This window comes from Blennius ocellaris (genome assembly GCF_963422515.1).
Source record: "Blennius ocellaris genome assembly, chromosome: 8".
In the NCBI taxonomy this organism is placed as follows: domain Eukaryota; kingdom Metazoa; phylum Chordata; class Actinopteri; order Blenniiformes; family Blenniidae; genus Blennius; species Blennius ocellaris.
The window spans coordinates 9,707,949-9,735,570 of record NC_137657.1 but is presented as its reverse complement, the minus strand read 5'-3'; the positions used below and the strand labels follow the sequence as shown (position 1 = coordinate 9,735,570).

General features: G+C 41.4%; 1 protein-coding gene across 2 annotated transcripts; it reads right to left on the bottom strand.

Moving 5' to 3' along the window:
- On the bottom strand, positions 1 to 27,589 carry LOC308133092 (uncharacterized protein). Of its 2 annotated transcripts, XM_080500369.1 has the most exons (11): positions 27,424 to 27,589; positions 27,185 to 27,294; positions 26,951 to 27,096; positions 26,667 to 26,820; positions 24,928 to 25,034; positions 24,705 to 24,828; positions 23,146 to 23,238; positions 22,429 to 22,497; positions 15,888 to 15,941; positions 10,921 to 11,064; positions 1 to 992 (listed from the first exon to the last, which is right to left on the bottom strand). In XM_080500369.1, exons 1-11 carry the CDS (start codon positions 27,488 to 27,490, stop codon positions 813 to 815), a joined length of 1,248 nt encoding a protein of 415 aa, XP_080356495.1. In that variant the 5' UTR covers positions 27,491 to 27,589; the 3' UTR covers positions 1 to 812. The 2 variants fall into 2 exon arrangements, with proteins under 2 accessions (XP_080356495.1, XP_080356496.1); XM_080500370.1 differs by lacking the exon at positions 27,424 to 27,589 and having other exon boundaries at positions 26,951 to 27,092; positions 27,185 to 27,242.
- Positions 27,590 to 27,622: the final 33 nt, after the last annotated feature.

Below are 27,622 nucleotides of genomic sequence, written 5' to 3'. Positions count from 1 at the left end.
ACAGAGACAGAGACACAGAGAGACAGAGAGACAGAGAGACAGAGAGACAGAGAGACAGAGAGACAGAGAGAGAGAGAAAGAGGGAGGGAGGGAGGTGCACTCTGCAAAAGTTGATGTCAAACTTTCTATTGTGTCTCGTCTTGTTAAATTCAATGAGTCCCCTGGAAAAAAAAAAGACTGAAGCTAAAAAAAACAAAAAAACCAACAAACTGAACTGGATATAAATTCACAAAGTGCACATAAACTTAAAATATAAGAATAACATGTAAAACAAGGATTAACTGTTTGTTGGCAAAGTTTTCTCACAATGAGATATTGAGTGACTTACTGAAGTCTGAGTGGAAACGCTCCTGCTGCACCAAGGAAGGCCTGAAGTAATTAATGTGTTGCCTTTGTGTTCATTTGTTCACATGTGCGGATGTGTCCCGTCTGCTTCGTTGTGCAAACCGTGTGTGGCTGCGCAGAAGAAGTGAAAGCACTCAAAGATATTTTGCGTGTGCTACTGTGGAGAGAAACAAAAAAGCTTCAAACTAATTTCTTTCATCAACATCTGTTGAGGAGATTTAAATGATGCCTTGCTGCTGGAGTTCACACCTATTTCACCAAAAGCATTACAAAAAAGAAAAAAAAGACTGAAGATGGAGTAGACGGCAGCTTTTAATGCCACTGTGTATATCACCGGATTTCAATTTTAATTTCTGATAAGCATTTGTGAAAGGAAACCCATTAAAAAGGCACTTTAGAGAGCAAACTGGAACGACGGGGAGGTACGATGAGGGGAAAATGTTGGGAGACTACGACAGGTGGTGTGCTCAGTGTTCCATCGGTGCCTCTGCGTCGTCGTCTTCCTCATCGCTACAGGGTTCATAGTCTTCATCCAGAGCCGGCTCTTCCTCCTCCTCCTCTCCCTCTATTTCTCCTCCCAGTTCGCCGAGCAGCTGCTTCACATGCTCCAACATCGGCTGGTCATCACATTGCAGCTTAGCGTACAGCTGCGGAAAAGGCAAATGGGGGGGGGGGGGGCGTAAGACAAAAAAGGATGATGCAAGTGTATAATAAGCTGGTAAGTAGAGTGGAAAAAGAAATGAAAATTTTGAACAGAAAGTAGGTTATGGAGCAGAAACGCTGAGACCAAATCTGAAGTGCAAAATTATACTGCAGGGGCAATACAAGAAATGAGATATGGTGAGTGAGAAGCTTTTCAGAACGAGCTCCCTCTCTCCCTGTGTCACTGAAGTTAACAGTGCCTCACTACAGCGTCCATAAACAGCGGCAGTGTTGGGAGTCGAGGCAAGTGAGCAGCCTTGAGGTTCTAAGTCTCTAAGTGCTGGTTAAGCCACCTGAAATATCCAACGGCATCTGCATTCTGTCAGCAAGGCAGTCGCGGCTAGCAAAGTGCGAGTGAACAGTTTTGTCTTTCATTTGGTAAATCAGCACATTTAATACATGGTTCAGTCGCACAGGAGGCTTTGAAAAAAAAAAAAAAAGGCAATTTATCTTCCTCTTGCTGGTACAACAGGCACACACATGCACAGAAACGTGTCATGAAGCACATAAGGTTATTTGGCGTCTATGTGCGAACGCGCACATATAATCAAAGTTATCTCTGTGAAATATGCCGTGAAAGAGGAAGATAAAAACAGCCATGTTCTCAAAGCAGCCAGCAGATTTATCTCTGTAAAATATGCTGCTTGTGTGTAATTACTGAACTCAAAGTGGAGCCGGGCGATAAAACTACTCGCGCTACCTCTAAGGACAGCGAGCGTAACACTGTGTCTCAGCGCGCTGATACAGTATATACAGGCCGAGGGGAGCGGATGCAGTGATTTATATTTATACCTCTTCTCCCGGAAGCAAAAACTAGACAGACAAAGACAAGTGAGTGGGTTCGTATGATCTACAAATACAACTTGCTACCAACGTCAGTTAACACACACACACACACACACACACACACACACACACACACACACACACACACACACACACACACACACACACACACACACACACACACACACACACATGCGGGGGTCACTCCGGCTTGTGGACAATAAGCAGCTGAGTACCATCATTCTTACTAAAAGTGTAACAAGACCGCGAGAGTGAAGAAAAGTGTCTGTGACGGCTTTGCCCCAGGACCAGTCTCTAAGCAACAGTAGGTCCTGACAGGAGGCACGCAGTCCCATGGGAACTCATTTGGAGCGTTAGAATGTGTGAGTGCGTGCGTGTGTGTGTTTAAGTGGATTCTGTCTCTGCAGGTTGGAGCTCCGGGGAGGTAGAGCGTGACCCTGGTCCAGCCGCGAGGTCTGATAGCAGAGGAGAGTGTACCCACTCAGACCCTTTATTGCACCGCGGCTGCAGACACATGCACGCAAACGCACACAAATACACACACCGATTTTAATTCCGCCCGTGTCACCCTGAAATGCCCAGAGATGTTTATCTACATTGAACGCTCTGAATAAAAGTTTGGTTTGCTTTACAATAGGCTTGGTTCAATAACCCCGGATAATTGCACATCATTGCTTGGGGTAGAAAAGGTAGATGGTGTCTTTCACACCAGTTGCGGGAAGGACATACTGTAATAGATACAGTGAACACGTGCAAACACGGCCGCATGTTCCACAAAACTGAGCACCGCTTGGAGATTGTATGCAAACGTTGTTATATTTTCAACAAATCAATGGCACATTGTGTCTGCCAGACAGGATGTGATTATTCATTGTAATACTTTCAGCAGGCTAAACAAACAGGAGCTATTCTTCATGTGTTTTGCAATGAACGCTGCTGAGATCAGCACCGACATCCTGGGGAAAAAAAAACTAAAAAAACAAAACGTGCAGGCGGTTCTCATTTACTACAGCCCATGTTTTCTCTCCTCACTTTCACGGCCCAGAGAGCTGCCGAGGAAGGGAGGGAGCGTGTGTGAGTGTGTGTGTGTGATCGTATAACTTCTTCATGGTCCACTTTGCTCTACTTTCAAGCCCAGAGTCACGGCCCAAAGCACACTTGACCACCACTATAACAACTCGCACACATAACATATTAGACACCACGCAAGGGCGGGGTACTGTACGTCATGGATAGCTTCATGTCTGTCTGTCAGTCTGCCATTTTGCTCATTGGACAGACAATTTCTAATGACGTTCAGCCTCTTCCGAGGGTCAATAGGTCAAAATCTGTCCATCACTTTAAATGATTTGGCCAGTACGGATATCTAAAGTTCCAGCAGGATGTATTTGAATAATTTAGTTGGGAGCAGCTCAGTTTCCAGCTGTACAATGAAACATTTCAGCATCGACTAAATGAATTGGCACTAAACTCGACATTCATGGTATCCAGAAAATAAATACTCTACAATTACAGATAAAAAAATATATAAACTATGAATAAACTGACCATTTCTTGTGTTAAGTTAATCACTATGTTTCTGAACTGGAGCAGGGTTGTCTCGCGCTCTCAGCTTCCCTGACACCAGGACACGTCATCTTCAGCCTCAAACTGTCAGTATCTTGTTGATCAAAATAGAAGCTTCTTTTGTAACATTTGTTAAATCTTATTTGTTTTTGCAAAAATATAATATCAGAGCCCCCCTTTTTTTTTTTTGCCGTGCTGCCTGAACAAGACCACAACGAACCAGATACCTGGAAATAATAATCAGGAAAAGAAATTATTCACAATATTTGCATCTCGTCATGTAGTCCGGAGGGATTGTCCATGTGATTCCAAATATTTCAATGATTTTCTCATCAAAATTGGAGAACTTTCATATTTTCTGGTCAAAAATGCCAAGACACACGCTGTCAGGCATCTTTATTTAGTTATGTCTCTGCTGAGACTGTCGTGTCATACAAACTAGTTTGAGCCTATTTTTATTCGATGTATTTTCATTTAACTTTTATTCTACCAGGAAAAGAGATCAGGAGACTCTTTTGCAAGGGTGACATGGCCAGGGGGTCCACAGCACACGTCACATCATCGGATTTAAAACCAACACATTTAATAGTATACAATAGTTAAAATGATAAAGGCCAGTTACCATAGAATAATTTTAAAAGATAAACAGAGTTTTGTAAAACAGATGACAATGAAGTGCAATAGCTAATAATATCAAGGTGCATTAGTTCACTGTAAGACGCATAAAAAAATACAAAAACTGATTCAAAGAAAACAACTCGGTCATTCTGGTTTCTATTTGGAGGGTGTGCCATACGAGCCATATGATCTTTTGCTTCCTCACTGTCGTCAACATAATATTTGTATTCACTGTTATTACATTCTCACTTTCTAAAACATGCATAATACATGTCATGTCTCACTATGCAGTGCACGTCTAAACTACGACCAGTCACACTGCATTTTATACCGTCACCTGGATGCTTAGTATGAAAACTCCACAGATAGTGAAATAAAATAAACACTTAAACAGACTTTCCTATTCTAAAGAGGCCGTGTCTCAACTGGTTCAACTCCCACTGCTTCGTATTGACCATTTATATAAATGGCGGCATTCGGTTGAACAAGCAAGTGTAGGTTGTAAATTATGTCCAAGGTCATTCATCCTTTAGAAACCCACGGAAGAAGCCTCAACTAACAAAATACCAACAACATACCTACATTCAGAAAGGTTTGGAATGATCTTTTTCTTTGCTGCAAGGCCTGTTACCAGTTCATATTCAGCTGGCCAGCCTCTGGACAGAAATGAGAATATGAAACTCACACTCGATGCCCATGCTCCATGTTTCCAGACATTTCGGGACACAATGCAGCATAAATCAACATGGCAGCGCCCACAGAGAAGACGCTTCTACCGGGAAGACTTGGCAGGTTAAGACTTCATGATAATGACAGCCACGGTGCCAATCCTGGGGAGCAGCGCTAAATGGGCCTATGGAATTTAATACACAACAGAAATTATGTTCACAATACTACCTCCGGAGCAGAATGAGGTCTTGTACTGTTTATGGTCATTACATCTCAGCCTGCAGGGGCTGCTCGCTTGTTTTGTTGTAACACAGACGGCAACAAAGACAGTAAAAATGCACCAATCAACACTACAAATAAGTTCTGACCCAAGAAAAAAGGTGTACCAAGATGCAACTATGGTACAGCCAAATATAGATAATGATTCTACATATTTTACTGCATTTCTGAATGTCATGAGGTAATGGGTGACAATCAGCACAAATTCAACCTCACCCCCCAGTGGATTTCTTTCATTTCTTTTTTCTATACATCCCATGTTTAAAAATGACAAGGTGATTGCAATGCAAAAGGCTTAATCTTTCCATCATCGCTCCAGCTGCTGCTCTATGTCTGCACTTAACTTCCACTTTTATTTTAACCTTTTTGTGCAATTCATTCAATTGCGATTGCTTTCAATTTGAATGTCATCTCTGTGCCACTTTGCTACTTTGTAACTGGTACAGTCAAACCAATTGACCTTCGCGTCAATTAGATAAATACATATTCTGACACATCTCTACGCATACACCAATGCTCGCCTGTACACAGATGTCGACCAGTTTGGAAGAATAGTACTACAACTATGGCCTCTTGTTTAGTTTTGTTGTATTTATAATCAGGTTGTCTTGAAGCCTTTTTAAAAGAACGTACTTGGTATAAATATCACATGTTGCCACTTCGGAAGACTGAACATCAGGTGAAAAAGTTGCGGTACACTGGTTTAACCAAGCATCCTTCAAATTATGGACAGGGTGATAAGACCCTGAAGACCCTGAAGAGAAAAGCTTTAACACACCTTCCCTCTTAATTTCTAAATCTTATTGGCATATAAACACAGACACGCTTCGTTGACGGCAAAGGTGTGACAGTGGCTGAGATGTTCTTGAGCGCGAGCAGGTTATGTCACTGGGAGTCTTGGGAGAGCTGACCACAAACTCACACCGACACACACACACACACACACACATGCACGCGCAACTTAACACCTCAAGTTCTCCGGTCACATCCTAGGAGGAAAAGGCATTGAAATTACAGGACGAGTACACCTCGGAGGAACCCTGTGCTCGTGGGATCCCCTTTCAGCCACTTCAAATAGTGAAGCTTTTGACCTCCGTTTGCCCTCGCTGCCTAGCTCCCTCCACGCACACACACTTAGCAGCAAGCCCTGACACACACACACATACACATATAACATTGTCCCTTGTGCATACGCTGCAGATCCCCCCTCAATCGCACCCTATCTGGCTGAGGCTCAAATTCCATTTCACGTCCGGTTTACTATTGATTTTACCCTCGCCCCTATTCACCGGCTACACCCCCTGCACTCCTCCACACACCCCACATCCAATTTGTTCCCTTCTCTGCCTTCCCTTTCATTCTCCCACTTGTGCTCACTCGCCTGCTCTTCTCCTGCACTTCATTCTTGTCCTCTCAACCCATCCATTCTTCCCTATCAGCCCTTTTTAGAGCGCCTCGGCTGAAAGCAGCCTCTGCGGCTGTGCATGTGTATGGAGAGAAAAGATGAATAATGAAGATGTCTCCTAACCAATAATTAGATATGCAAGTTGGCACACCCTGCCATAATTAAATATGTGCATCCACATAAGGTGTGCCTACACATACCACGCACGCTTCCTCTCACCATTTCACACCACACATCAGTTGAGACAAGCGCGCGCACAAGCACTCGGCAAAGTCATAAAGTATGCAGAGAAGTGGACTGGCGCCAAAACAAGCCGTTGGGCTTTGAGGCCTCATTTCCATGTTGGAGCCAATTTTAACTAGCAGACTGACTCATCGTTAATAATTAACACTCACAGTGATGCTCAGAAACAAAGCTCTGATAAAAAACAAGGGGAAATTTCTCCTGCATATACATGTGAGAAGGAATATGCACATTAAGTCAGAGTGTTTTGGAGCGAGATTCCAGTTCACCCTTTCCAAGGTCTTAGTAATTTCGCACATTATTCTGCACCTGTTGCTTCAGCCTTTATGAAAGAATGTTCTATGCGGCTTACTATTTACATTCAGACTGGTAAAAATATTGGTTGGGGCGGCGATCTCCCTAATATTTCACTTTCCATTCTTCATCTCTATGTAAAAATGACTAAGTAGTAAATACAACTCTTTTCAAGAATACATTTCAGTCAATTTTATATTTTTTGCTCAAAGCTGGAAGCTCAAACAGTTTCTCCCACTACCCCTCACCAGAGAGCCTAAGTCCACCCCGCTCCCGTCTCCACGTGTGGACTTGTGTAGTGAATGCTGGTTAGACAGGCCCGTCAATACACAGCTGGAGAGAGCGACAGGCATCAATGTATTGCCACCGAGCTGCCCTAACTCAACTCTAGGAGAGCACAGCGGGGTGTAAAAATACGAGACAAGTGGTGATGTTGAATGGGAAGGTAGAGGTCCAAGAATATGTGAGAGGAAGAGGAGAATTAAAAAAGAGGGAGAGAGAGGGGGGGGGGCTGCCATCCTTCAGCCTGTGCGGTCTGATTTACAAGCCTATTGGATTTTAGACAAACATGAATCACTGCTCCACAGAGGCATTACTCCCTGACAGATTGATAGAATGAATGAAACACATCACTCAGAGTGTGCATGCATACGTGCGCGCGTGTTTAAATGTCTGAGGATATATTCAGAATTACATTATTCTGTATCTTTTTAAACTCACAGTACTGCATGTACCCTTTGTCTAACAAGAACCAGCACTTATGACACTTACCTATTGTGACTATCTGTACCCACAAATGCTGCGCAAAGTCAAAGCGGAGACACTCATAACCTACCGCCAACCTTTTTCTTTATTTTTAAACTCTTTTTAGGTATAACTGAGCTTCCTCTACTTGGTGCTCGCTCCAGGACTACTTGCTTTGGTACCAGTTCACTTTCTCGATTTCATTTTTCCCCACGGTACACTCATTATAGCCGGTCATCACAACAACTCAGCACGACAGTGCCATGATGTTATCTTCAGTGGCAAAAGAAAACAAAGGGAGATGTGAAATCGGTGGTGTTCTTGATTCTTGTTCAACAGAAAAGAAAGACATTAAAGGACTATGGGCATAAGAGAGCACTGACTATTAAGCAGTGGGACGGTTTGTGCAGAATACCCCATGTCAAGTACAGAAACGCAGGGATAATGTTGGCAACTATTTGAGCAGAGATTAAAACATGAACTCATATCACTCAGAAGTTTGCACACGGATATAAAAATAAAAAGGTTTGCAAGTTTAAAGAATGTATGGATATTTCCTGAGGCGTGCTTATTTTTAAAAAAAAAAGATCATTTTGGAACTTTGAAGTTGTCTACAAAGAAGTGTTACTACATTTTACTCGACAGATTATAAGTGACACATGGATTTAACATTCTAATTGATGGTTTTCTGAACCAGCTGCGCGCTTAAGCTGTGCTAATAATGGCGAGGCAATTTGACTTCATTTCTTTGATGAAAGCGGTTCACTTTTTTGAGTTGCACCAAATGTGATAGTAAGGGAATGAGATGAGCATTATGAAAGAAAAGAAACATTTGTCATAACAAGTTTTGTGAAAATGAATCGAAAAAGAAATTAAAAATGTCTTTACAGTTTTGCACAATCTCGCAGTACACTATGTGATGAGGTAAAAATGTTAGAATGGGTACAGTATTCAACAAAATAAACCGATGCGATGTGGAGGGGAAACATCCCGCTGTGGTCTACGGACAGCCGTGTCTGCCAAGTCATTTTTACCGCAAAGTGGAATAAATTGATGTCCCTTAAAAGGTGATTAAAGCTAATTCACTGACCGGTCAAAACACATCACGTATTAAAAGGAGAGCTGTCACTTCTGAAAGTGAGAGTAAACTCACAATGCGCACATTTGTCCCAAGTCAAATACAGTATTTCCGTTTGATGTTGGATTGTCTGTAAATCCAAAATAACATTATATCAAGGTATGATTGTGGAAGACAGATATTTTGGTAACAGATAACACTTGTTGCTTGGCAATAGGTTTGAGGCTTTCAAAGTGAAAGGTATGACTGGTATTTTGACCACAAGTTATACCACAATGCCACGAAGACATTCAAAATGCCAGAAATGAAATTGTAATTGAAATTGTTGGAGTTAGCATGTTGGTTGAAAGACAATATGGCCGGTAGTCACCCAATGAAATAAGTTCAGCACTGCAGACCTTCACTCAAGTATCCGACCCTGCCAATAGCACTCACCAATTCTTTTGGGAGGTAAAAGATTTAGCCTTGGTTCCAGTGGTCAAAACATAGAAATTTCCTTTCCTTTGTTTCTACTTGGAAAATACTAGGAAGCACCTCTGTGCACGTTGAATCAGGTCAACTGGACCTGATCATATGTCTTTGAAGACATTCCGCCCTTATCCAAGAAGGTTCACTCTGATCTAGTAAACAGTGAGAACTTCCGTCGTCTTCCAAGATATATGACCGAGTCTTTGTGTCTGGTAAAATAACAATTTCTACATTTTCTATTTCCTGCTCGGGGCTGCATGGCGTAGTAATGGTGGGCACTCTATCCTCAAAATGAGAAAGTTCTGGGATTGAGAACGGCCCTTTCTGTCTCAAGTTATCATGTTCTCAGTGGGTTTTCCTCAGAGTACTCCAGTTTCCCCCCACAGACCAAAACCTGCATGTGAAGATAATTGGCGAAAAAAATTTGCGAAGGAATGTGTGTGAGTGTGTGCGGTTGTCCATCTCTCTGTTTGCCCTGTGATGGACTGGAGAACTGCTCTGGGCGTACCCTGCTTCTGCCCATTGGTAACACACGGATTAATGTATTGCACAAATGAGAAACGTTCAACTGCCTGTCCGACAAACTAACAATGGGCCCTGAATTGTATTCGCTTACTTTTCTATGGATAATGAAATAGCTGATTTCTCTCTCCGGAATGCATGTGTGTGTAAGTGTGTGTGTGTGTGTGTGTGTGTGTGTGTGTGTGTGTGTGTGTGTGTGTGTGTGTGTGTGTGTGTGTGTGTGTGTGTGTGTGTGTGTGTGTGTGTGTGTGTGTGTGTGTGTGTGTGTGTGAGCAGATTGAGCGCTGTGAAAATCCCCCAGAGGAGGCGGGGCTTGGGCGCAGTTAAACCCAATACTGATCAACACTATGGGTGATTGACATGAAATTAAACCAATGAGCGTCATTTGATGTCCGAGACATTGGGTGCTTTGTAAATTGCCCATCGCCAGACCTGCTCGGTGATTGGCTGAAAGTCAGTTCTGGTTTGTTGTTGCGTTTTCCTACGAGATGTTGATATGTGGCGATGGAGACAACAAGCAATGAGTCCCTGAATTTTTATTCTGTTATATCTCTAATAATTTGCCCGAAACGCTGCAGGTCAGGTTCAACTTTGTCTGTTATAGTTATTTTTAAATGTACACAAACAGAAATTTATTCAGAATGTTTGCAAATGTATACAGGTCTGTTATTGTTTTAAATGTTTAGATGTGCTCATATTTATTGATAACTGAAAATCTCAGAGCTTAAACACAGCACAGTTTATGTTGCAAGTTGAGACACAATTCTAAAATGCCTTTAAAGATGGACTGAGGTGAGAATCTACCTAAGGTTGTTTTAGTTTTCGCTACAGACGGTCACTTCAAGTAAACCAGCCTCAAAAGATTAATTTCCTAAAAGGAACTAATTAAGCATCTGCTTGTATTAGTTTGCAACTATGTTAATAAAAGAGTCATCTTAATAAGCGCCCTCTATTCACCATCTGGTTAAAAGGACAATGATTTTCATCACTGGGGGCCTCTCTCAATCATACAAAGGCAAGATTGTTGTAATGTAGTTTATAAACACAAATACTGAATACTGGCTGAAATTGAAGAATAATGAAGAGCCCCATCTAAGAAATGTATTACCAGCCGCCACTGCTGCCTATATAAGATTCCTGCAAAGTTTTTAATACTGGAAAAAGCACTGATAAAAATTACCTTCACGGCCCTGGTTAGGTAGGATCTGGCTGCCTCTGTCAAAGCCTTCCACTCTTCCTTTTCCTCTTCAGTCACCTCTCTTCCTTGCACCTCCTTTGCTTTTTCCCACTGGAGGTAGCACACCCAACCAGAGAGATACCACACCTGGAAGACATAGAAGAGAGTGGAAAAAAGAAAAAAAAAACGTCAGAGTTGGCATGCCACAAGGTGCCAAGAGTCCAACAGAGGAATAGAAAAGGCTTTTTGTTGCAGTAAGTGTGCTGTGACAAGTGAAAGAGATTTGTGACCCTGACGGAGCAGGTCTGCATGAAATCCCACATTCTGAGTCGACAAACAGTATAATATGGAATCACACACACACACACACACACACACACACACACACACACACACACACACACACACACACACACACACACACACACACACACACACACACACACACACACACACACACACACACACACACACACACACACACACACACACACACACACACACACACACACACACACACAGAGTGACAGATGCTGTCGAGCAGTCCATCATTCACGTAATAACTCAATGTGATCCAAACCCAACGAGAACTGTTCTTATTTAAAACCGTTACATGAAATCAGCCATGTGCACATTCATCACCAATTCAACGCTGTGATTTGTGTCTTGACCGTTTTATTTTGCTTGGAGCAATTTGGCTTTTTTTTTTTTTTATATATTTTTAAAGCAAAGATAGAAAAATTAAACAATGTAGAGAAATAAAACAAAAAATAAATACCCTCAGGCACATATCGTCTTTGCATTTCAATTTAAATCATCTTCACAGCATTCCGCTGGCCAGTAAATTAAAGGAGTTTTCTATAATCTGCTTTTTCAACATTGACTGTTTTAGTCTTTCATGTTTGCAGCCTAAGTGTGTGAAACACGTCCTTAAATGAGCAAAAGAGAAATGCAAACAAATCATTTTGTGTATGTTGCTGTCTAAAGAAAAGAACATCTGCACACCGCAGGCGATATTCACTTACCGAATCAAGCTTTAGATCATTCAAACACATGGCTGTAGATCCATCAGTGTGACAAAATACTGATGATTTTTTTTTTTCCCAAACACGCACCTCATTTATACGAAACCCCAACAGCTGGCTTGGTTCAAGCCAAAACAATAATTAAAAAAAATATAATAATAATACATTATTATCATTATCTTACATCACTGGAGCAGATTAGATGTTTTCCATGATGAAATGAACATATTTGCAACAACAAAGTTGAATCTGTTGAATAAAAAAGTGTTTTACAAAGTCATTGCATTTGCTGCATATTAGCAGCAAGTCTATCCTCGTGTTTACAAAACTCCAATTTTAGACAAGATGCTGGTACTACACAAGAAATGATTCCTTCATGTAGAGTCCATCATGAAGATATAAATGTTAAAAGCTCAGCATATAATGTGATTTCATTTCAAACAACCACAATTATGTCATTTTATTGGCGCCCCTGTGTAGTGCAGCAGGTTTGGCTACTGAAGATGCCTGTTCACTTATGTTAATCCATCATTTAGTCTTTTGTCAGTCCAATGTGAAAATGCCGCTTGGATAGTAAACACAACAGAGGCTGGAGCTCCTGGAAATTGCTCACTAAAAACCAAACTGCCAAAGCCGACAGAAATGTGATGAAGCTGGACAGAAGACAAGCTGGGCACCACAGTGACTCATTACTGCAGCCGACTGCAGAAAGGTTTTTCTTTCATTTTACGTAACATACCTTTAAAACAGGACAACACAGTGGAATGCTGGTAAAACCTCTCACCTCACAGTGAGAAGGTCTCTGATTTGTTTCGGGCCTTTGTCTTTGGAGTTTGCATCTTCCCCTAGTGCATGCATTGGTTCTCTCATCCCAGAATTGAAAGACGTGCGAATTGAGTTAACTGGCGACTCTAAAGGCTCAGACCTCAAAAGGTCTTTCAACTGACAGACAAAGCATGAAGTTACGAGGTCAAACAAGAAGAAGAAGAAGAAATAATAAGACAGCACATGCTATTGATCCCCTGGAGGAAATTACCATGTTAGAACATGCCACCTCTATGCAACTTATTTGTTTTTACTTACTCCCAAGAATCTGCACGTAGGGAAACAAATTGTTCTGTTCTTGTCGAGTATGTATTTACCTTAACTCTACCAAATTATAGCGGACAAGCAATCACTGCTGGGTGATGGAAAACACGACACTGTGCACTGCTGATTTTCTTCCAGCAAATGGTTCCATTGACACCCAGCTTGGACATTCAGCGATGCCATCAATGCTCTGGGTTAACAGGTTTAATCAGTACTGTGCTACCCCATTTATTCAGTCACCTAAAGACTTTACTTTAACTTAACAAACTTTAACTTGATAAAAAATAAAAAAATAAAAAAAAAACTCACTTCAAGTGTTCCGAAGAGTTCAAATAAAGAAGGAACATTTTTCTTATTAAAGGTGGTATGCTGGAACTTTAAAATCAGCTCATTTTCATTCTCCACCTAATTACACTTTTTCGCTTTCACATAATCACACCCTGAGTGAGCCTTTGTCTTCCGCCTCTGAAAACAATCACGTTCAACCGGCGGTGAACTTGGAGGTGTGTGTGCTCCTCTCATCCGAGGCCAGAGATCACCCACCCACTGTTCTTCAAACACCAAGATACGAATATTAGCTTTATTCATTATTCATTGAGGGCAGAGGCAGTACAGACCTGCACCTCTGCCAAATCAGCCATTTAGCTAACAAACACATCAAGGCATGCCACATTGAATTTGAAATCGCCGCTCCGCATGCTGAGTGGGAGGCTACCCCCTGCAGCCATACTTAGTAGAACAACAGCACCAGTGGATAAATGTAGTGATGTTGCAGAACCAGTAGTATAACCTATTTGATCACTGAAACATTTTCTATGAATGTGAAACAAGGAAAACGCATTCCTGTGTGTGTGCATCTACTGTACATGTGTATATCCAAGAGAGGAAAAAGTGGAATTTGGGTGATGAAGATTTAGACTTCTTGAGCGGACACAATGGATGTCTCTTACACTGAATAACACCAAGAAAATCATTATGGATGGCCCAGAGTGAATTCTTTGCATATGTGCTAAAGATTGTGTGAGCATCTGCACTGAAATTGAAAACACGAGAAACTTAGCTAATTAAGAACTTCACAGGATTCACTGTACCCTACTATAGCCCCAGACAGGAACACACATAATAAAATAAACGCTTTGCCTGTCAATCAAATCACTGGAACTATTGTAATTTCAAAGTGAAGGCACATCTTAGTTCCCATATGGTGCCGCTGAGAGAAGAACAAAAGCATCATGAATCAACAGAGTACCTTTGAAACAAGATTTGCAAGGAACCAGCTCAGTTGTTTGTGCAGACTTAGCGTTATATAAGGAAGGCTCCAACTTTGAGATACACAAAAAAAAGCCAGTAGACGCTAGCGAGCGCCAGCCACTTATCTACTGCACTTAAGAGAGAAAAATAAGAGAGAAAGTAAGACAAAGAGTCGGAAGAGAGACGGCATAAGGGACATTAATGTAGTCAATGTAGTCAAATGTGTCTGTCATACATTTCTGACATCACAAGTGTGACTGCAGCCACGCAGCTGTGAAGTGATCAGACAAAGCATTTTCTGACCATTAGTACTGGTGACTGCATGGTTATGTGCCCGGCTGAAGGCCCACTCAAACTGAGTGTCACAGCTGTACATCTCTGAAGTGAGTTTAAAAGTTCAGCCCCCTGATGACTGCTCTCAATCTGTCAGCTGAAGTGTGTGTGTGTGTGTGTGTGTGTGTGTGTGTGTGTGTGTGTGTGTGTGTGTGTGTGTGTGTGTGTGTGTGTGTGTGTGTGTGTGTGTGTGTGCGTGCGCGTGTCTGAGCCTGGGAGGGGGGGGGAGAGAGAGAGAGAGAGAGAGAGAGAGCCAAAGAGCCTTACATCTGACACTCAGTGGTTCACCTTCACTTTCCATGGTACTGTCAGTGAGGATTTACAAGTGACAGCACAGATCTCCCGCTAAGAACAGAAAATACTGCCATTTACGCCACTCTGTGATACGTTGAGTGTCATGCTCCACAGGCACTTTTCTGAAAATGGGAATATTATTGAAAAGAGAACTGTTTTGTCAGTTATAACGCCACGAAGATCAAGTTTTGCTCCGCATGTGTGGAATTTCGCAGATCATCTATAAAAAAAAAAAAAAAATTAAGGTTGCTTGGTTACTTTATAATAGCCACTGGGCGTGATTATAGCATCCTAGCATATGTGACTGACTGTGTATCTCGCCTTCCCCCATAGTGAGCTGGAATCTGCTCCACTGCCGCACAATGAAGCAATGCATGTGTGTGGGTGATAGTTTATTCTGCTGCATCTAAAACTAAGTACACAGGTAGATACTTCTTCCCACTGGAATAACAAAAGATTTGCCTGCTAGTTGGTCTGATTCAACCGTGGCCACTGTAACATAATAAGTCTGCCTGCGAGGGGACTCATGAAAAGACATCTCTTAATCCCGTGGACTGACGAGCATTAACACATACGCTGCAACACATTTATTCTCCCCAGAGCTCAGAGTTTGTTTAAAAATCTGAACATTTTCGTTTCACTTCATTCATCCACCCCGGCATTGTGTCCATGGTTCAATTTGTTGATGGGACAAGTGTTTTGTAATGTCTTGGCTGGCCAGACTGCTGTAGCATTTCGCTAGGAGCTGTTAATTTTACAAGACAGTCGGACAAATATGTCAATTTAAGAGCTGTTATCTTTGTGAAATGACTTCCAGCTGCATCAATCTCATCCACACTTTAATCCCGGCACCATTCTTCCGTTTGTCAATGGGGCTGGATTTGGGGATTTCGGGGACATAAAACATTTGAGACACTTGGTAATGCAAAGTGTAAACTAAAACACAATGTGGGAGCCCAAGTTGAAAGTCATGCTTACCTGGACAACTTCATCATCCTCCTCCAACAGACCCTCCAACACGTCTACTGCCATCTGATGCATAATGAAACAGAAAAAAGGAGACTTATGTGACAAATAAAAACTTTAAATGAGCCATTAAGAAAAATTACATTATTGAGAGGAGATACTTGGAAAGAAAAAAACCTTTTTCACAAACAATTTAATCAATGCATAGTTAGACCTCTTCTCATGATGCTGTACATCTTCGGGGCAGCTCGATCGATCAGAGTGATCAAAAGGCCTGATAAGCATTGAGGAGGTCAACATCCCACATATAGCGTCATCAATACAAACAAGACAACAGACATGACCATCAATAGTCAAGCTCACCAGTGCTTATCACACAGTCAATAGTCACTTTAGCCGCTGTCTTAGATAGCCTCATTTAATCCATTTACTGATCTTACACATCAATATAATCTTAGCACCGCCACCTTGTCGCTATAGGATGAACGATGAATGGAGGTAAAGAGCAACCTGGCCTAGTCTTCCCATCCACCTCTGTGCACAAGTTTTATTATTTTCTGATTTCCATTCTGTGGAGTCTTGGACATTGGGTTTGACGTCTCAAAGGAGTTAAATGTTAGGTGACCTTTGTCACTGTAGCGCTGCCTGGGTCAGTTTCTGAGGGAAGTTTCCGTTACAGAAATCAGACCTTGACTAAAGTAGGTTGGGTGTTTGTTTTGCTCCGTCCTTCTCCTTGTGGAGCCTGTGGTTTAGAAGTGTGTGTGTGTGTGTGTGTGTGTGTGTGTGTGTGTGTGTGTGTGTGTGTGTGTGTGTGTGTGTGTGTGTGTGTGTGTGTGTGTGTGTGTGTGTGTGTGTGTGTGTGTGTGTGTGTGTGTGTGTGTGTGTGTAGGCCCCAGGTGATGATATATTGATTTTTGTCAACTTCAGGTTGGAGGCGACTGTTAGCCAATCACCCGTGGTGAAGGGCGAGAATAGAAGACGCGTGCGCATCTGTGCGTGTGCGCACACATCGGCCGGCACCGCAACAAAGCTACACACAACAGTGAGCACAACAAGCTGCACTTGTTTCTTGTTAAAGCAGTCTTATTAGCTGGAGAGCTTCCTAATTTTTTTTCCCCCCGTCCTGCTCTTCAGAGTTCTCCTCTCTTTTCATTAAGCCGGCGCCGTTCCGGTGGCGATAAAGAGGTCTGTTGCCTGCATAGACGAGAGGAGAGTCAGGTTAATTGAGAGTATCTCGTTAAGACTGTGCAAATGTGCATGTCAGGGAGTCATTTGATTGATTGCCAGGCCAATTATAAGCTGAATACCTATTGTCCTTAATTAATTAATGGCTGATTAAAAATACACAAACAAAAACACCTAATCCCTGCTGATGATGAATGGATTCATGCCCAGCGTCAGATTTATCTACTTGACTTTCATTGTATCGTACCAATGTGACAAAGAAGCAAAAAAACGCACACTCGCGCACAAACGCGTGCACAGTAATTCGAGCCAAGCACTAGATGGAAAAGATACGAGCAAAGATCTGTCTGGGTATTAAACAACTGATAGAACAGGCGGTTTTGGAGGAACAAAAATAGAACAAGAGATATCTGCGAGCCAGGATAAGTGAGCAATGATAACCATTATATCGTCTCCAACAGCACTCCTTCCTAACTACACTGGTCAGCCCAGGGGCGAGTGATTAAAGATTCAGAGATTCTTAAGCCGCTTCACGCTCTAAACAACAACAAGATTAATATTCCCGTGAAGATAAGGGGGGAAATGGGGCTACTGCACAGGAAAAAGTGAGAATATTGTAGTGGAAGGTACTAAAAAAAAGTTAATGAACAATTGCAATATACTCCATGAATAGAAACCATACACCACACACACCACACACACAAGACACCATGTACATGGTGTCCTCCTTATTTCGAGGCTTGTTCTAGCGATTGGCTAAACAAAAAAAATAAAAAATGCAGCACTATGGGGTGAAACGCATTTATAATGTCGTGTGTGTGTGTGTGTGTGTGTGTGTGTGTGTGTGTGTGTGTGTGTGTGTGTGTGTGTGTGTGTGTGTGTGTGTGTGTGTGTGTGTGTGTGTGTGTGTGTGTGTGTGTTTGTGTGTGTGTATACTCTTCAGGCAATCCTGTTTAACAGAATCATTTTACTGGAGCGCTCAGCAGAGACAGGAGAAAGACAAATCACTTTACAAGGGAGGGCAAGCCATATCTCACGCACAGACACGCACATGCACAAACAGGGACATCTCCACTTAAGTAAATAAATCCTGGGGACGTCGGCGCTAACTGTACTCGCAAAGCAATATTGAAAAGAACGAGCTGTGCGTCGTGAGTTAAATTTAAGAAGAGGCGCGTTCAATAAATAACACAGAGGGAAAGAAGAGTGACAACGACAAGGCGAGTAACTACCCATCAGCTGCAGCGACAACTACACGGAAAGACACCTTAATGGCTGTCAAGGGAGGGTTACGTCTGTCTGTCTGTCTGCTGCTTGGCAAGCAAAGTGGTGGTGACGATCATGGCATTGTCAGTGTGTGCGTCAACTGCGGCGGCGAAGCAAAGGCAATTCAGGCATTGTAATTACAAAGCAATTTTTTTAATGATGTAAAATGCCAGTATACTCTTCATATTGTCGCTGTAGTTAAAGCTGCCATGCATTAGTGCTCCTGTAGACCCCAAGACGAGGGGCTGATTGCTTCCATCAGCTCGTAGGAGATCCCGAATCAAACAATGAAATGCCATTCATGATGTTAAAATTTGGACAAATGTGTGTTTTCTAGCAATTGTTCCTTTCATGTGTTTCAAATTGAACTCATAATATGAAACAGATAAAAAAGAGAAAACATCAAACTGATTCCTTTTGGTGTGAAACACCCCCCCCCCCCCCCCCCCCGGAATAATTCACATTTGTAGTGGGGAATTATTTCTGTTAATGGACAAATGACTAAAAACCATTAATGAGGAGCAAAAGCTGCCAATTCCTCGTCTGTATATCGGTCGGTTTATAAATCAGCTTGTTTTACAGTTGAAGCTCGGTGTTATTGAGAAACTGGAAGCCTTAGTCATTGTCCTACTTGTGTTTTCACTTGTTGTAACAAGCTGTTTTCAAGAACCCCTCATCTGTGCTTATTCCATTTCTATTTTTGAAATCACAAACAAATCTGGCATGGATTTGAGCATTTTTTTTTTTGCCCGAGTTCTGTTACATTTGTCTCCTCTAATTTAAATGGCACAGATCCATCTCCTGCAGAACCAAACAACTGGGGGGAAAAAAAGAGGAGCAGATGTAAAAAAAAAAAAAATAAAGGTTTTTATGAATTCTTTTAACCCATTGGACTTTTTTGGTGTCCATCACAAAATGCAGCAGTGGTAAAAATCAGTTTCTGTGCTCTCACCTCTTTAAACGAGCCGAACATTAAAGAGTGAGCCAAATCTATTATCGCATTCAGCTTTTCATGTGTGATCTCTTCAAAAAACTAAAAGAAAATCTCTGCTATAAAACATTCCTTTTGAAAGTTGTGGCCTTCACATACTTTCCATTATAGGAAACCAGTTTACTCTCCCTAAAATCTTACTTTTTATGCACTTTTCTACTTTTGGCTTGTCATTATTACAGACGCTGCACATCAACACCATTTTTTGTTGGCCAGCCCTATTAACATCATTAAAAATGTATTCCCTTTAATAAAATATAGCAGCAGAAACACTGAGAGGGAAAGGAGCAGGAGTGATGCTTCACAGAGCAAAGGCCAATTATGGTGAAGGGAAGTTACCGTTCAAGCTTTTAACTCATTAAACAAACACAATTGATGATATGGTGTCTTCGAAGTTAAGGTTGTGCGTGGAAAAAAAATCTCACTTTTTGCGATTTGATTTGTCATTGTCGGCTGAAAAGCCATTTTTAACAGGACAATATTGCCCCATCTCTAAAATTTGGCTAATGTACTGTAATCACACAATGATGCCCTTATTTTGGTAAATGCCTAAGGGTGTGTTCACACTTGTCATGCTTGGTCAGATAAAATTAGCCCTGGTGTGATTGCCGCTTCCGTGCGCTCTATTTGTAGAATGGTGAAAGAAAGGAATAACACAATATAAAACATAGTGAGCTGGCCAGGGATGCTGATAGTAACAGCAAATCTGTTTACAGAAGCTACGGAAAATAAACGTGTGTAACCCCAATGAAGGATTTCAGTTTTTTTTTTACTTTTGGTCAAAGGTTTATTGCGCAAAAATATAGAACAATTTGTTACAGAACAGCTTCAGTAGAACAAGACAGGAAAGTCCCTGGTTGTTTACTGTGACATGTATCTATTGGTGATTTGGATATTGGGCCGGTGCTCCTGCCTCGCAGCGAGAATATCATGGGTTCAAACACTCGCCGGGCGCTGCTGTGTGGGGTTTGCATGATCTCCCTGTTTGTTTCCTCCTGCAATCCCAAAATACCCACGCAATGATATTTGGTGACCCTAAATTGCCTATAAGTGCAAATGTGAGTGTGTGGTTGTCTGTCTGTCCAACTCTGCGCAGGACAAAGTGGGGCAGAAGATGAACTTTATATGTTAAAGGTCACCTGACACTTGAAACACTGCATCTCTTGTTGTGCAAGTCTGGATATTGTCAGCGCTGTCTTGAATGTTCACCAATATGGATCTCTGCTCCCTTTAACTGTAATAAAGTTTTACCCACCGAGTCCCTTTGAAAAACAGGTTGGCAACATTCTCCCGTTCAAAGTTCAACCTCACTGTGAATGCACACGACGCAAAACAGACCAAAGACGGGGTGAAAACAGGTCACAGAAGCAACACATCCTTGTAGCAGATTGCAACTGATGTGCACAACGCTCAAGTTCCTGCTGCTGTTTTGGCATGTTTATACATTTCAAAAGCTGTGGGTGAGCTTTTAGCTGATAAAAATACCACCACAATAATTCCACTAACATTGTGCTGCTTGTAACCCAGCACACAGCATTGTTGTGGAAATGATGTTGAATATAAGCCCGACTCGTGTTTAGTTACACCTTTTGTTCGACTGTAAAAAATATCAATGAGAAAAATATCCAAGTCAGACGCTATTTTTTCCCTCCCTTTTTTTTAAATATGGTCAAGACCAGTGAACTGAAACACAAATAGGAACACTGCTTAAATCACAATGATTCAAATTCAAACTGCAACCCTATCCAAGACCAAAATGCATACATCACACACAAAAAAGGTGTCTAAAGAAAACATGGTCGTCCCTGCTCTAAAATTAACTAATACTTACCGGCAGGGTCCCTATAGTCTCTGCAGCTACAGAAAAAACAAAAAACAAAACCCTTCATATGTTTTTTTGGCAAACACATTAATCAAAGTTTTAAAACCATGGCACAGCTTGGGAGACAAAACAAAATATTCAATTGGGAGGAAATACAGGCAAATGTTCACATTCTGGCATCCCGCTAAGAAGGTAGCCTCCAAGCTGAAAAACTCGACAGACTGAGAGTACACAACTTTGCTCAGAGTTTAAAGTCATTAACAGATCTTCAGCCCAAAGGGACAGACAGTAAGCAAAAAGAAGAAGAAAAAATAAAGTGAGCAAATGTGTGTGCACATGTGACAGAGGAGGCGAAGAACCCCATCAAATCCCAGTCTGGCAGGGGCAGGCAGTTTCTACACACACCCTCAAACTTCTATCTCAAACTTTTAAGTAGCTGATGACTTTAAGCAAATGTGACCAAACTTATCCATGAATGTGTATATGCATACTTGGCAAAAATATTAGACGTGATAAAGCACTGAGAATGGGTGCGGTTTGTGCCCCGGGCTTGATGACACCAACAGGAGGATGAAGACAAATGACATGTCAGAAACCGTGGACCGAGACGTTGTCATTTTACTGATACACCTGACAGCCCATCTCCCACACACATACACCCAGAGATATAAATGCTGCTGAGCCGTATGAGTGTGGGGAGATAAAAAAAAAAAAAAAGAAAGGTGAGAGGGAAAAAAACAAAAAACAGCACTCTCATTTCCTGTCAGTAATAACCATAAACCACCCAACAAGACAGACTAAAAATTAATCATTGGATCACAACAGAAAATAGCTGTACTGCTGTTGGTGTGGCAGTAATCACAGAAAATGACTTAAGAGCTGATGACTGGAAGGAGTTTTAGCACTACACTGAAGGCAGTGAGCCACTAAAATCAAGGCCATTAATACTGGAAATTGACGAGTGATTTAGTAGACAAGTGCAGTGTTTCAAAAATATGGCAGCAATTCATCAAAACTGATTTTTTTTTTTTTTTTTTCCCTCCTCATTCCTCCTCCGCATTGCCCCCTTCGAAGCCCCGTCCCTCTCTGTAAATATCACTCTTCAATTATTGACACTGAACCCTGAAGGGGATAAAGACCAGGCATGGCCTTGCCACCTCCAGTGTTATTCTGTTGAAAGGAAAGCACACAAAGTCACACAGACGTCCATACAAATGTCAGACTGCCCCCCGCCAAGAAACATACACAGACCGGCAAACAGCAGTTGCGCACAGGCATCAACGTTTTACCTCGTATTCCTCCGACTCGATGAGCAGTTTGGCCGTGGTGATGCGAGATTCATACGGAGGGATCTCATTCTGGGGAGAAAAGGACAATACAGCCACCTCTGCTGTGGGTGTTTACACGGGCATCCACAAACACTGTCTGATAATAATAACACAATCCAATTTCAAGGTACAAAACGTTCTGCAGCTATGTGGCTGTTAATCACAGCAAAAGTGTCAGCAGGGTGTGTTCAGATCAACCTGCTCCACAAGATAAGAGTCATAACAGTGGAGTCACCGGGCTGTTTGCATCAAACCTTCATACCAACACATTCCTCTTTCGCATTTCTTCAGTATTTCAACCAAAACTTCAGTGCTTTTTATTTGTAGCCATTTAGCATCCAATCTAACCCGAACATTACTTGTTATTATTTCATCGTTTAATTCCCCTGTTATCCTTTACATCCCTTTCTGCTGCCTCCTTTTGTGTTTGTTTTCCCTCCACGCACTCTCACAAAAGAAAAGACTTCTGTGATGCATTCATTTCATCCTTTATTTTTATTGTCCCTCATTTCATTATCTCCTATTTGTATTTTTTTTTTTATCTCTCCTAGCGTCCTTATGTTTGCGTGCACTGCAAAGCACACTGTGACAATCCTGTTAGTTGAAAGGGCGTTATAAATAAACTGAGATCTTCTTTTGGTGGCGTTGAGAGCAATGACAAACACAGCTTCAACTCACCTGCATGGCTTCGTCTGATGTGGAAGCAGCAGCCATTTCTTTCTGTGCAGGTAACCACTTTCCAACACTCTTCAACAGGTATTCTTTGCCTTCCTAAAGACAGACGAGGAAGGAAAGAAATGCTTAAGTTTATTAATGTATACATAAATACATATGTAACAAGAACCAAGAGTGTGCTCTCGCTCTCTCAAATTAATTCTAAAAACGAATTATATGATTTTGATCCACTTTACAGAACGAGTGTTTGATTCTGTTTAAATACAGATGACCACACGAGTAATTATGGCTCAATTTCAACATTTCAGCCTTTAAACATAATTCCAGGGTAAATGAAAAGGCAACTTTTGGCCACAGATTGTGGGAAGCTGTGAAGTGTGACTGGAGCCAGTCTGACCCCTACAGCCTCCAGATGGTATTACAGATCCACTTCAGCTTTTCGTTTGGTCTTCTTTCTTATTGAGTTTGTGGATGTGTGGGCACAAAGAAACATTTTGGAAGATTTTTTTGAGGTACCAACTGCAGCTAGTTAGATAGGTGCCTCCCTACCAACAAAAATCAAGGGAAGAACCAGACATCATTATGAATAATGACTCATGAATAGTGAGCTCTATTTAAAAGTTCCAATACAAAACAGTTTTTAATGTGATCTAAGCTTGTAAATTGTTGTGTTTTTTTTTTTAACCGAGCCTATATTTAGCCAGGTAATTCCTGATTAGATCAAACATCTATTTTTCAAGGGAGACCTCGCCGAGACAGCGATCATAAAAAGGAAAAGGTTCAGGCATTAAAACTTGATTGATAAAGTGCTTTCGTGGCGATAGGGGCCACGTGGCAACGTTGTGTAGTAGTTGGCAATCTTGCCTCGTTGCAAGAATATTTCTTGCTGGAGTCCAGGCTAAGGGGCCTTTCATATAGCATACAAGGCACCTGTGCATGCATTTTGTCCCCCACTGTGTGATCTGGTTTTCAGAATCCCAAAATATATTTTTGAGGTTAATAAGTGAATAGAAATTTTTTTAAGGCGTGAATGTGAAAGTATGCGATTGATTCTTTCTGTTAACCCTCTGAAGGACTGGCAAACTGTCCAATGGATATTCTGCCTTCCCCCATCTCTTGTAGAGGCAATATATTTAAAAATGTACAAAACTGCATGAAACAGAAAAGATGTTCTGTCATATTATCTCTCTCTAACTAATACTCTGGCACCTTTTCCAAACTGAGTCCAATACCTGCTCCCTCATCTATCTCCCTGTATCAGATGATGGTGTGACCCCAACGATCTGCTGGCCAGTAATTACCATTCTTATCAGTATGACCCGTCCACGTGTGTGCGTGTTAATGCAAGTCTCCATCTGCTGATTAATTGCATACTATTCAATTTGCTCAGAATAATTAACTCAGCAGATTTCTGCTTTAATGCGGCGATAACTCATCCTGAGTGTGTGTGTGTGTGTGTGTGTGTGTGTGTGTGTGTGTGTGTGTGTGTGTGTGTGTGTGTGTGTGTGTGTGTGTGTGTGTGTGTGTGTGTGTGTGTGTGTGTGTGTGTGGAGTGAACTGACCTGGTTTTTCTCTGTACTGAAAAGGTAACTGGCCATAAGCTGTAGAGCCTCAGGGTTGTCATGGCGATAGTGTAATGCTCTTTCAATGAACTCTCGACACTTGTCTGCAGCTCCTTCCTCCATACTGCACACACACACATGCACACACACACAAACATTACAACAAGCGCAACATGAAATGGAGTAGCAAAAATCATGTGGACAAATCTGTGTGCTATAGTACCAGAGGTCTGTTAAGTAAATCTCAGCGATGGAGCAGTAGGCTACACTAACATCCTTTTCCGTGGGGACTTGATGGTCTTCTTCTGGCTGTGCAGCAGCTCCAGCAGCCTGCAGGTAAAGCAAAATAAAATAAAAAAATAAATAAAAAAAATTGACTGGCAACACTGAGGAGAGCCACTGCATGAGGGTTAACACTCTCACCTTACTGCAAGATTCTGGACTAAATTTTTTTTTTTTCCCCACCCCCCTGTGTGAAGTTTGCCTGTACTCTCTGTGTATGGATGTTTATTTTTTTGTTTGTTTGTTTGCGGGTTTTTTTTTCTTGTGTGTGTGTGTGTGTGGGGGGGGGCGAACCAGCTTCATCCCACAATAAAATGACATGCTTGCTAGGTTCATTAGTGACACTAATTTCCCCATAGATGGAGGTACATTCAGCTCAGCCTGGACAACACACCGTGTTTGAATATTCTGATTATTTGTACTTAGCATCTGAGTGTATTCTGTTTTGAAAGCCAGGACTTCATATTTCAATTCTGTTGTGTGTATGGAAGGGAATACATGATGACAAAAAAGGATTCCTATGTTTAACATTATATTTCTATCAGAAGCTATTGTTTTGCCTTCGATAATAAAAGTTACTTAGTCATTAGATTGTAAATTGACAGGGTCAGACTTCCTGTTGTTTAAAATGATAGATGCATGTACAGATGTGCAAGATATGAATATTAAGAGAACTATATATATATAATTCTAATGAACTTCTTGAAGAATTGGTATGAAAATGCTACTTTTTTCCCTCTTAAAAGACATTAATTCCTCAAACTATTAAAAAAAAATCAGAGCTTCACATGAACAAATGTATAATTCATTGCATCAGCCTTGGGATCTGAGTATTGTGCATGCTGACTCACTGTCACACTTTCAGGGCTTGCTGATGCTGACACACTTGAATAGACTATTGTTGATGTTATTAGTGACAGCTCTGGGGTTTTTTTCTCACTGACTGACAGAATATCTGTTGTGAAAAAAGATTCATGAAAATGTGAGAATTATGCAAGGCAGCGACCATATGCTGTTTTTCATAGACATCCGCTTTGAAAGTAATAATAATAAACATGCCAAGTGAAAATAATACCTATTTTTATGCCGCTAATTAAAGTGGTTAGAAAATGTATGTTGTAAACACATATGTCATATACATAATACATTCATATACAATGTAAACAAATGTGATTTTTCCACTTTGCCTCAGTATTTACTTTGTACTTTTTATACATGTGCCTCAGAGATACGCCTGCCTGATTTAATGATACAATTTTTTACAATGCAAATAAATGTGTGCTGTGTGAAAAAAAGATGTCTTATATCGAGTTAAAGAAATCAATTCAGCAAACATTTTGAGTATCAGACAAATAAAACAGAAAAGGCTAAAAGAAAAAGGTATGCTGCAAAAACATCAATTACATAAAAGTGCTTTACATTAATATTAAAAAGATGAACCGTTTTTAAAAGTTTTTCTCTGCCACGTTATCTTTGTTGTCATGACTCTGAGGGAACAGCATTTTGAAAAGCTGTAAAATGTGAGTGACAGCAAAATGGCAAAAGTATCTAGAATCCTGACACTTTATCCAGAGATAGATATATCCCTCTTATGATGCTGAATAACAAAAACCATCATTAAAGCTAAGATATAGTGTAATCTTCTTCATTGGGGTGGTGTGGCTTTGGGTGTGTACTCACGGATGCTGTTTTTTGTTCCTCTAACGCAGAGAGAAGAAGTTGTATTCCCTTAGTGTAGTAGTCTACAGCTTCTTGGCCGGTGTGGATTTGTCCCAGGTACATATATTTACTGTGGCCAACATCTGGACTCAACTCGACTGCACGCAGAAAAGCTTACAGAAACAAGGTCATGGAAGCTGTAACCCATAGAGCTGCGACAGGAAAATACAAATGGCACCAAGATGCATCAGAGAACTGATCAAATGTCACACATACATGACAGAGAGGAATGCAAAAAGGATATTCCTTTAGCTTTCTGTGCGTCTCCCAATTCAGAGCAAATGTGTCCCAGCATGTCCAGAGCTTGCAGGTTGGTGGACTCCACATCCAGAGCACGTTGACAGAAGAGAGCAGCCATCTCAAAGTCAAAGCTGTCCATGTATTCTTCTGTCTGCACAAAATATGAGCACAGCATCACAGAATCACAAAACATGTTGAGCATATGGTAGTCTTTGTCGTGAATCTGTGCTAAGCTCGACCTTCTCCAGGAGTTGTTGCACAGAGTACTTCTCAGCCGACTTCTTCTTGGCTTTTTCGTGCATCCTTACTTTCATCCTTTCTTGTGGTGACAGACAGACAAACCCTCCATCTGCAAGGGCATGGATAGGTTTTCAATGAGTTTGTCTCAAAAGCCAAAACAAAACAGACGAATTTATGTTATTTGTTATCAAGGAACGTGTTGTCACACTGTAAATAACTAAATCACCGAGCAACTTACCTCTGTTTGAGCGGTTGTCTGTCCTTTTCGGCTTGCTTTTCTTTTTGCCTTTAGCCTGACCCCCCATGCTGAACAAATACTAGATTAATGATTAAAGTCTCACAGACTGATTTGTTATTCTACAGGAATAATCCGAAGCGTGGACGTTAAACACGCGTGCGGAGAAACTTCAAGTGAGCCGGAGGGAGGCAATGCGCAT

Bases quoted from the DNA above. Each gene is read 5' to 3' on its own strand.
- LOC308133092 (XM_080500369.1), bottom strand. From the start codon at position 27,490: ATGGGGGGTCAGGCTAAAGGCAAAAAGAAAAGCAAGCCGAAAAGGACA. The intron at 27,295-27,423 runs GTAAGTTGCTCG...ATGCCCTTGCAG, and splicing joins AGACAACCGCTCAAACAGAG to ATGGAGGGTTTGTCTGTCTG. The intron at 15,942-22,428 runs GTAAAACGTTGA...ATTATGCATCAG, and splicing joins TCGAGTCGGAGGAATACGAG to ATGGCAGTAGACGTGTTGGA.